A 9,868-nucleotide genomic window follows, 5' to 3' on the forward strand; every position below is an offset into this window, starting at 1 on the left:
TCTGAAAATGTTACATATAAAACCAAAATATGTGCAAGTGGAGGCTTTGCCTGGTTTACAGGAATGTTGCTGATGTGGTGACTCCTGAGGAGTTTGCACAAAGCTAAACAGGAGTACTGCTAAAATCCCCACTTCACTCTTAATCTCAGGGATTCTGTCTGAAGTTCTCCAACCTCAATTAACACCTGTGTTTCCTCCAGCAAAGCCAGGCCTGGGAGAAGGGGCACCCTGACCTGTTTCAGAGCACTGTCAAGTCTGGAGGAGAGGACAGAGAGGACTCCGCTCTTCCCCAGCCAGCACACCGTTTAGGGCAGAGGTGAGTAGCAGCAACAGGGACTTGAATGGAACAGAGAAACACAAAGCAGCAAAGGCCAAGCCTAAGGCTGTGTTCTAGGCAGCTATTAGTCTGATCTTACAACTAAATGTAAAACGAACTTGTGGCTAAGAGGCTGCCTGTGGGCTATTGTATATTTAGACATACTTGAGATTGTGTGTTGGACTTATAAGAGCCTTTGAAAAGTTGAGAAATTCATGGTCTCATGAAATTATTACTGTGGTTTCCTTCAGAGTTTGAATTCATTTGTGCTTTCACTTTCTCCCTTTTTTCCACCAGCACACTTAGTTATTTAACACATTTGTGAGGGGTTGTTACAATGAAATAGGATCATTCATCACTAGCCCAGGTCTCTCATAGCAGCCTGTCTGTTTGGGCTCCTTGGTGCTTTCACCCTGGTTTTGGTCAGAAGTTATGTGGTCACAATAGCTGCATAGCAGCCAGGTTATTGCCCTTGGTGAAGAAGGCCTGGTGGATAGGTGCTGCCCACTTTCAGCTAGAGTACTGCTCAGCAAGAGTTGAAGCCAACTTGTACAAGAGACTTCTGTGTGCAGTTGTGGGACTGCTGCATCTAAGGCAGCAAATGCAAGGTTCATAAACAGGATTGGTATCCTCCCTGCCGTGGCATTTGCTAGGTAGCCTTATGTTACTGGCCCTTGCTGTGCTGTTCTTGCTAGTGCCTTTCTTGTCCTGAGAGTCCTTGTAACAGACGTGTGACTACTCAGGCTGCTGGTCTGACCCAGCCATCAGCTGTGCTTGGCTGGATGAGGAGCTCCTACCAGCTCCCCTTTCTTTGTGGGTGAGGGAGGCCACCCTCTGCACCATGTCCCTTCCCTCTCTCCATGCCTCTCCCCTTCGGTAGTGCCCAGCCACAAGGCAGGCCAAGGGTTATCAGCTCTAAGCATGCACCACAGGGGCAGAAGAGCTTGTGACCTCAGTCCTGTTTTCTCCCTCCTTCCTAGCAGGCCTCCCTGGAGGCTCAGCAGAGTTGTGTTGATGTAACTAGAAGCCATTGATGGCACTTGGTCCAGCCTTCTCTGTCCCTAGGTATTTGTTGGAGAAAATACTGAAATAAGCCTGAGTACATGCATGTATCCCCACATGGGGGTGAGGGAAGTGCACTTGAAGTGCTGTAGATGTGTAGCAATGTCAGCTGCGTGTTTCACTGTAGAATATACCGCTGTGTGCTGAGACTCAGCTGCTCTCAGTAGGTACTCAGAAACTCCTCTGTGATAACACTGCTCTCCATTCCAGCCTCTGGAACTATGAAGGACTGTCTCTCCCTTTCCCAGCACCACCTCTTGTCCTTAAAGCCCCATTTGTAGGTTGTGTTGCACCACTGTCTCGCATGTGGCTGTGGCAGGAAGAAGTTTCATGCCCATCATTGATGTGAATAGGGCCCTTCTTGCTGGAACATTTGTGTTTTCCTCAGCCTTTTTTTATGGTTGCCAGTGTGCGATGGGCAGCTCTCCAGAAATATGGATATGCACCACTAGAAAGGTCATTTTCCATGAGATATGGCCAGACCCATGAGCACTGCTGCAAGATGTGGGGTTATGGGTAATTTCACCCTTTTCTTTCTGTTTTGCAGGGCGGGGACTTCTAGTCTGAAGCAGAGGGTGAAAAGAGCTGCACTGTCTCTGAATCCATCATGGAACAGGTTAGATTCAAATGTGACTCGGGTCAATGTTTTTTTTGTGCACTTGTTCCAGGATACCTCAAAGCGTGTGAGTCCGGAAGTGATGGCTCATGTCCTTGTATTCAGAGTTCCTGCAGGAGCCCTGACACTGCTCTGAATACAGACAAGTGGATGGAACCACTTAGTAAGCTGCGTCCTTGGGAGCAGTGTGATGCTCCTCCTTTAAACTGTAGGCTGGAAATGTAGTTATTTAAGAGACTACAATCTTTATGATAAAGAGCTAAACTACTAAAACTAATAAATTAATAGACACACCACTGATCAATTTATTGCATTTTTGTGCAATATTAAACAATTATGAAGTTACTCTTTATCACACTTAAATCTTAATTACATTGAACTGCTATTGAAATGTTTGTCATGCTCCCTACCCCACGTAGTGTTAGGATACAACTGTAATGCTCCTTGCTCTGCTCTCCTACAAGCCTTTTGAACACAAACTTGGTGACTAGTCCGGTGGCTTGTTCAGGGGGATTGCCACTGGTGCCCTGGTAAGCTTGGGTCACCATATGAGCTTCACTACTGTATGTAAACATCCATGCTCAGATCATGGAAGACGTGCCTTCTGTTGATATTTGATCATATGCCTTATTTTCCACTTGCTTCTATTTGTGGACTTTTTGTTGTCTTTGCTCCTTTTCTCTGCCCAGTCTCCTCTCAACTAAACAACCCATCTTCAATTACTTTTTATGTGTTTGTCCCAGTTTTGCTGCTGTTGCCTAGGCAATATAGGTCCTGGATGATATTCATATGGTTATATAGCTAGAGGTAGCCTTGCAAGGTTCTGTTCCCCAAAAGGTACTCAAAACTCCTTTTCAATTATCAAGCTCATCCTGACTGCGTGTTTATCACCCTCTGCAGCTGGCAAGACAAACCATTTTACTTTACCCCTGATTCTCCTCCCTAGTTATATTTAAGCCTAAGCATTTTCTTATCTTATAGGCAGACAGTCCGCATACCAGAGTAAGGATTCTTTTTCTCCTCTCACTTTTTTTCCCCGTGCTTACACAACATCCTGCTCTTAGATGTTTAAAGTTATTAGACAGTTGCCTGGTCGTGTACAGAGGCTTTAGTTGACTGTGAGCCCCTGTGTTCCAGTGAGACCTCTTGCTCACATCAGTCTGCCTCAAGGACCTCCTCAAGCTAACTAACTTGGGCACTCTGTGCTGCTGTGCTTGAAGGCAGTGAGGTGTGTGTCTGCAGGGGCAGCATGTGCCTGTACTGGAGAGGGGATGTGCCAGGGTAGATGATACCAGACCCCAGTGATTTGCCATCTCACCATCACTACTCTTGTGAGCAGCTGCTTGGCTCTCTAAAGGGAAGTGAACGGTTTTACTGTGGAACTAGTTGAGATCCCTTTGAAGAGGGAGAAGAAATGTGAACCTTAGGGTTTTTTTTCAGCCTTATGCTATCTGTTATCTCTGTTTTCCACCCTGTTACTGCTGTGCTCTGATTACATTTAAATGGGGAGCTGCTGGCTTCGTTATGCACAGGAAGTAGAGTGCCCAATTACCAAAGGCAGGGGTGAAAACATTCCAAACGCAGATGTCTGAACAGGGAGAAGTGGGTGGCTAGTGCTGAGTACACATCTGCTTCAGAAGAGGAGCTCTGATCAGGGTGTCTGTCTTTGGCACAGCTGCAGATCTGAGGAGGAGGTGAGTTGACTTTTCCAGCACTGGTTTGTAAGAGCAGAGCTATCCATCATTCACCATCAGGCAGTTCTCTGTGGGTGCACGTTCAGGAGCTCATATGCATTTGCTGATGTCCTGTAGGCTCCCTGGCTAATGCTGCTCAGGATGCCCAAAGGATGCCAGAGAAATGTGTTCAGGGCTGGAAAATGGAGCATGTGTAGACGTTTTGAGCAGGACTTTTCCTAGGCATGGGCATAACAGTGATTTTTATTTTTTACTTTTTTTTCCTTCTGTTTAAGATCAGTGGATCTGTCCAGATGGAGCATGCACTGCTGTACACCTTCCTGGAGGTATCCCCTGACTGTAAGTTCAGGGAGCAACTGCATTTCCTGCAAAACGAGTTGTTTCAATGGCAATGTGACTACTCCTATGATGATGCAGAACTTCAGACTGATGGCAATCAGAGTGGGCAAACGCAGAACGGTGAGCAAGGTGAGAGCTCTCTCCTCCATCCTACATGATCTCTGAAGGTGGTGGTGGCCTTTACTATTTTCCCATCTTTGCTGCTGGTCGGTTTTGGAGGCGTGATGCTTTCCTCATAGAGGAACTTCACAGTGTAGCAGCTGGTGGTGGTATTGATTGGGAGTTTAACACTTTAGATAAGACAGCTAGTGCTTAGCACTTAATATCCACATGCATTTCTAGAGCATGCAATCACCCTGGGGTTTGGCTGTAGCACATCAGACAGTGCTACAAAGCTGGTACTAGTGATAGCTGTCCTCAAGGAGCATGATATTAAGCAGTTAGGCCTCACGCTGCTCCTTGGACACTATCAGTATTAGGGCTAGGATTTTGGAACAACTTTTGTCTGGTAGTGGGTGAATCCCTTTCTGCTCTACCAGTGTGGTACAAACTGATGCTCATATTGTTTCTGGTACCGTTCCTGCTTCACTAGTGATCTGCAGGATGACTTTTGCTCCCTACCCACGATATGTCAGCTGACACATTGACCTCAGCCTTAAGCAGGGTGATGGAGAAGTGCTAGAATGAATAGCCCTCCCTCATACAAATCTGCATAGGTCTTGTGCCCCAGTTGACAATGGGGAGCTCTGCCTAAAGGAAATGAGACAAGGAATAATGGCTTTTAACTAAAGGAGGATAGATTCAGATTAGATATAAGGAAGAAATTTTTTTATGGTGAGGGTGATGAAACACTGACACAAGTTGCCCAGAGAGGTGATGGGAAACATTCAAGGTCAGGTTGGATGGGGCTTTGAGCACTCAAATCTAGTTGAAGAGATATATCCCTGCTTACTGCAGGGTGAGGTTGGACTTGATGACTTTTAAAGGTCACTTGCAACCCAAACTGTTTTATGAGGTGGTGCTTAAAGAGACAGTAGTTGCTTGGAAAAAAGCATGTGGTGTTTTTCCCTCTCTGGGCAGGTTGGTGGCTGTACCTGTCCTGTGCAGACTGTGGTTGGAGATGTTCTGACCTCTCCTGTGGTGTTCTGGGGGCAGGGTGAGGCTGCACTCCACCTAAACTACAGATAAAAACCTGTTTGCACACTGTCTCTGGTAACCAAGTGCACACAAGGGAGTTACAGGGAGTATAACTGTTGTGAATGCACTATGATGGGGGGGTTGGGAAGGAGGTTGTAGTGGAGATGAGCAAAAAGTTGACTTGCACTGAACCTTGTCTGACTGCAGCCTGTGAACTAAATCTTGCTGTATGTGTTGGCAGTGTTTGACCCTCGGGTACATGATGAAGTTGTCCGGCTCATTGCTGCTCAGCTCGCTGAGGCTGGAGACAAGTTTGATAAAGAAATCAAAGCAAGAGTAGTAAATGAGCTAGTGCAGCACTTTCTGAATGAGAATCTCTCTCTAGAGGTGAGTGAAAAGCAGCCCGGCTAGCAGTTCCACTTTTAGATGTGCATTCTTTCTGCTGTGACATAAAGAATTTGCAAGCTTGTTGCTTCAGTCTTTGCTAGTTTGCTGGTGCAGTTATTGACATCTTAAAATTCAGCCCAAATGCTTATCTTTGAAGCTTTGCTAGGGATGATGCTGCATCCTGCGGCAGCTTTGACCCCACAAATAAGGTTCTTTGGGCTCATTTCCTTTCTGCAGATGGTGAAATAGATGGTGACTTTCAGAGTTATTTTGTCCTCATTTTTGTTGGCCCAGTGGCTTATCTTTTGAAAATCAACCATCTCGTTAAGGCTTCAGTGTTTGTCCTTAAAGGTTTGTGACTTTGGTGCTGAGTCCCTCATGTTTGCTGCTCATTATTTGAGTAGAATTTGGGCAGGTTTAGTCCCAGAAGCTTGATTTGTACTTCTCTGTGAACACTGGAAGGACAGCAAATACCGAGACCCTCTTCTGGTGCCATAACTGTTTAGCTCAGGGGCTGTCAGTGTTGGGAGCAGCAGTGGGCTTTGGCCTGGGAGGGTGACTTGCTAAGGAGGCCTCTCTAGATGGCAGCTCCACTCTGTGATGCAGTTGCTTTTCCACTAATAGATGTGATATGGTCCCTGGCCCAGCATCTTATGTGGCTCACTGCTCTGCAAGGGAAGTTGCTTGAGGTACCTTGTGTTAGACATCCCTCTATTATTTTTAAAGATTGGGTCCACAACTGGATCAAGAGTCACAATTTGTTTCTGCAGAGCTATTTGGCACCTTCAAGGTAACTGTGGCTTTCTTGCTTGTATGCCTTTCTCTGCCTGTCATGAGGTTTCCTATGCTCTACAAGTTAATGCTGTGTTTGAATTGAGGGTCCACCTTCTTGCTGAAAAGGCAGGTTTTAATGACTTAAAACAATTTTCTGTGTGTGGTTTTGGTTTGGGATTTGTTTTTGTGTGTGTGCACTATGAGTGTTTTCTACTAGGGTTTATCACCTGCACAGACTAATTACAGCACAGTCTGACCATTCCCCACTCCTGCTGTCTTGTTCTCCACCCAGCTAAGTTTCAGGCCCTCAAATATGCTGTCTAACCTTTCAGTCTTTGATAAGGCTGAGACAAACTGAACTTCTGACAAGGTGGACCTTGCTTTTCCACATGAGTAGTGTAGTTAGCTGTGTGCATAAGCATACTGTCCCTGTGGGAAACTGATCTTGAGCAAGGCAGTGTTGGTTGCATGCTTGGACACCTTCTCTCGCTCCTCCCTGTGTGAAGGCTTTTCTGTGAAACTTGCATTGCCTTCTTGCCAATCCCCATTTTAGCTTGTACCGCTAATCTTCACTGTTGAAGGTTGGTTACCCTTTCCCAGGAGCCCCAGGATTCCTGTGCCACTTCAGGTCTTGGCAGACCAGGTACAAACCCTGGGGAGGAGGGGGGCTGCTGCACCCAGAGTGTGTAAGGTGCTATCCAAGTTTTCCAGTGGTATGTGTGTTGTGTCTGTTTCTTTTTGTGTTGGGTCAGAGATGGTCATCCTTACTGCAGTCCAGCATGTGTGACAGGCAGGTGGCTGGGAGGAAGGGGAGCAGCATCCTGTGGGGTGCCGGAACAAACACATTAGTTACCAGCACAGTGCTGGCAGGCTCACTGAGACCCTTTTCTCCCTTCCTTCCATGCAGGAGATAACCCGGCACATGTCGGAGGCAGTGGAAGGACTTGCACGAGCTATCCCCTCAGACATGGAGCAGGAGAAAGCCATGTTGGTGCTAGCAATGGTCTTAACTAAAAAAATTGCCAATACAATGCCCTCCCTTCTGCATCGTGTCTTCAACACCACAGTGAACTACATCAGCCAGCAGTTTCACAACTACATTGCTAGAATGGTGAGTGCTGGGAATGGCAGTCCCTGTGTGCTGAAGGGGGAATGTTTGAGGGGGCCATGTCACAGCTTCTGTTTGCTCCACTCACAGCAGCGGATGAACAGAGGGGCAGAGAAAAGAGATGTGATTGCTCCTCTCCTCCCTGCAGTGTCTTCAGGGAGCTATGCCTTTCAGACTCGGGTTAATCATGCCTGCAGGGAGGGAAAGCTTGACCACAAACATGGTGGCTGCATTTCCCAAATGTCTTGGGCCTGAGGTCACTACTTTTGGCCTCCCTAGAGCTTGGCACAAGTGAATGGGGAAGAGAATTGCCCCTGAGAAAGAGCACCAACAAAGGAACACTGGCAAGTGGCAGCTCCCTTCTGGGTTCTCTGTTGGAGCCACAGCATAAGTGGAAGGCTGAACAGCCAACAGTGCAGCCAGGATGGAGGCTAGGACATTTGGTGCCAGGTTCAGTAACTAACCTAGCAGGGGAAGGGAGAGGGCATGTGCATGAAGACATACTAAGACTATACGGTACTTGAATGCAATCAGGTCTGTGGGACGCTCCTGCACTGCAGCCTTGCTATAGTGTTGGCAGCAATCTGCAGAGGGGCCCAGCTCACCCTGTGCCATGAGACCAGGGAGCTGCCTGCTACAGGTCTTTGCCAAGTACAATGTCACATGAGGTGTCACTGAGCACTGTCCTCAGCTTAGCTCCAGGGTGCTGAGTTATCACAGAGACCAGTCACTAGTGTCATTCTGGCCCTCATGCTGCCTTACTTGGAGCTCTGGGCAGGGAGGGCAGGCAAAGGGCTGCTGGCCGTCCACCACTCCAATGTAGTTGCATCAGGAGGGGAACAGAGGTGGTCACCAGGGACTGTTCCCCTCGGACTGATGGCCCCATTGCACAGGAAGGCGGTCTGAGGTGTGATGGCAGCACAGCAGGTGGCAGAGGTGAGCACAGTTGGTGGTGCTGGGGACTTGCAGGAGCTGCCTGGCTCCTCAGGTGGGTGGCTGGGCACAGGATGGCTCTCCAGCTACTCTGCTGTTAACACTGATTCTGTTCTGTCTTCCTCTAGATGCGTGAGTGAGCTCTCCAGTCCTCCATGTGGAGAATGTGCATTCCTGAAGACTTTTTACTTCTCTTCATGTATGCCAATCACTTTCTGCTCTTACATAAGATACAGCTGTGAAAGGAAAGGCAGAGCTTCAGTAGGTAGGCTTTTGTAGAGTAGCACAGCACTGATGGTAGCGCCAGCTCTGCCGTGCCTATAAGGAGTAGTGTTTGCCCTCTCTCATCTTAAAATAGGGTGTTTTCTTTTATTTCTTAGCAGTAGCAGACTTCATGCAGACCCTGGCTTGTGCCTCTAGAGGAACTGCTGTGGGCATAGAGCCTGCCCTCTCAGTAGTTTGTTTTCTAAGGAGCTGTGGCATTTTCCTTAGTTGTTCTCTTCCCAGCCCTGCTCCTGGCGCTGCAGCTGAGCCATGAGTGTTAACTGTTCCCAGGAAGGCCTCAGGCTATAAAACGGGTGATTGATCAGTACAGGCCACGGAGGGGGTGGAAAAACCAGTCTGGCTCAGTGGGGAGCTGGCAGCAAGAGGGAACAACCCTAACGGAGGTGTTGGGCGAGGGAAGGCTGAAGTAAAGATACTTCTGTATCAATCACCTTAAACCTATGCTTGCTTGAAAATCAAATGAGAAACTAAAGGGCAGGGGTAGGTACAGGGCAAATTCTGCTGGGGAATGCAATCTGGATATGCTTGAGGAAAGGTGTTTAGCTTTAGCAGATCCTGCTATAAACAGAAAGAAGGTATCAGCCTTGGGTCAGGAAGAATCGGTGGCATCTCTTGTGAGTGTACTGCAGTCACATCTCAGGTTCAACAAACTTTGACTCAGGTTGTTTGATACGTACCTGTCATCACACACGTGGTAGCAAAGGCTTCACCTGTGATCCAGCTGCCTCAAATTTTGTAATGTTGTAAATATTTTGTAGGGGTTTTAAGTTAAATAAAATTGTCAGTTCTCATGGCAGTACAGCTCTTCATTTCAGTTTCCACCTGGACTTATTTTCGGTGGTGCTAGTCTTTTGTGCAAGTACTCAACGGCATTTCTCTCATTTACTGCTGCTTATGGTGGAACTCTGCTTCTGGCCTTATGTAAGTAAAACCACCATTTTTCTTCCTTTTGGTGCCTGCACTGGAGCAGGGAGGGGGGAAGAAAAGCACAGAAGTAGTTTACACATGGTTTTTGAAAACTGTACCATTTATTAAAGTGCAACCGGGGGCCATGGTCTTACAGCAGTGTCCCATTAGCAGAGGGGAAAAAATGCACATACCCCTTCACTTAAACTGAATGTAGAGCAATGAAGCTGGAAAGAACTATTAAAGGTGGAAACACTTTTATTAACCAAATGGCACAAGAAGCTTTAGCCAGTTTTCCCAAGAGGGCTGTA

General features: G+C 47.2%; 1 protein-coding gene across 2 annotated transcripts; it reads left to right on the forward strand.

Moving 5' to 3' along the window:
• Window positions 1–266: 266 nt before the first annotated feature.
• Window positions 267–8,977, forward strand: BID (BH3 interacting domain death agonist). 2 transcript variants are annotated; one of them, XM_057428018.1, is made up of 6 exons: window positions 267–316; window positions 1,926–1,994; window positions 3,964–4,156; window positions 5,406–5,551; window positions 7,233–7,436; window positions 8,495–8,977. In XM_057428018.1, the coding sequence occupies exons 2-6, from the start codon at window positions 1,986–1,988 to the stop codon at window positions 8,504–8,506; spliced, it is 564 nt and encodes a 187-aa protein (XP_057284001.1). In that variant the 5' UTR covers window positions 267–316; window positions 1,926–1,985; the 3' UTR covers window positions 8,507–8,977. The 2 variants fall into 2 exon arrangements, with proteins under 2 accessions (XP_057284001.1, XP_057284002.1); XM_057428019.1 differs by lacking the exons at window positions 267–316; window positions 1,926–1,994 and adding an exon at window positions 3,559–3,688.
• Window positions 8,978–9,868: the final 891 nt, after the last annotated feature.

Source organism: Pezoporus wallicus, unplaced genomic scaffold (assembly GCF_028554395.1).
Source record: "Pezoporus wallicus isolate ANWC-B61680 ecotype Strahan unplaced genomic scaffold, APGP_CSIRO_Pwel_v1 contig_2908, whole genome shotgun sequence".
NCBI lineage: Eukaryota > Metazoa > Chordata > Aves > Psittaciformes > Psittacidae > Pezoporus > Pezoporus wallicus.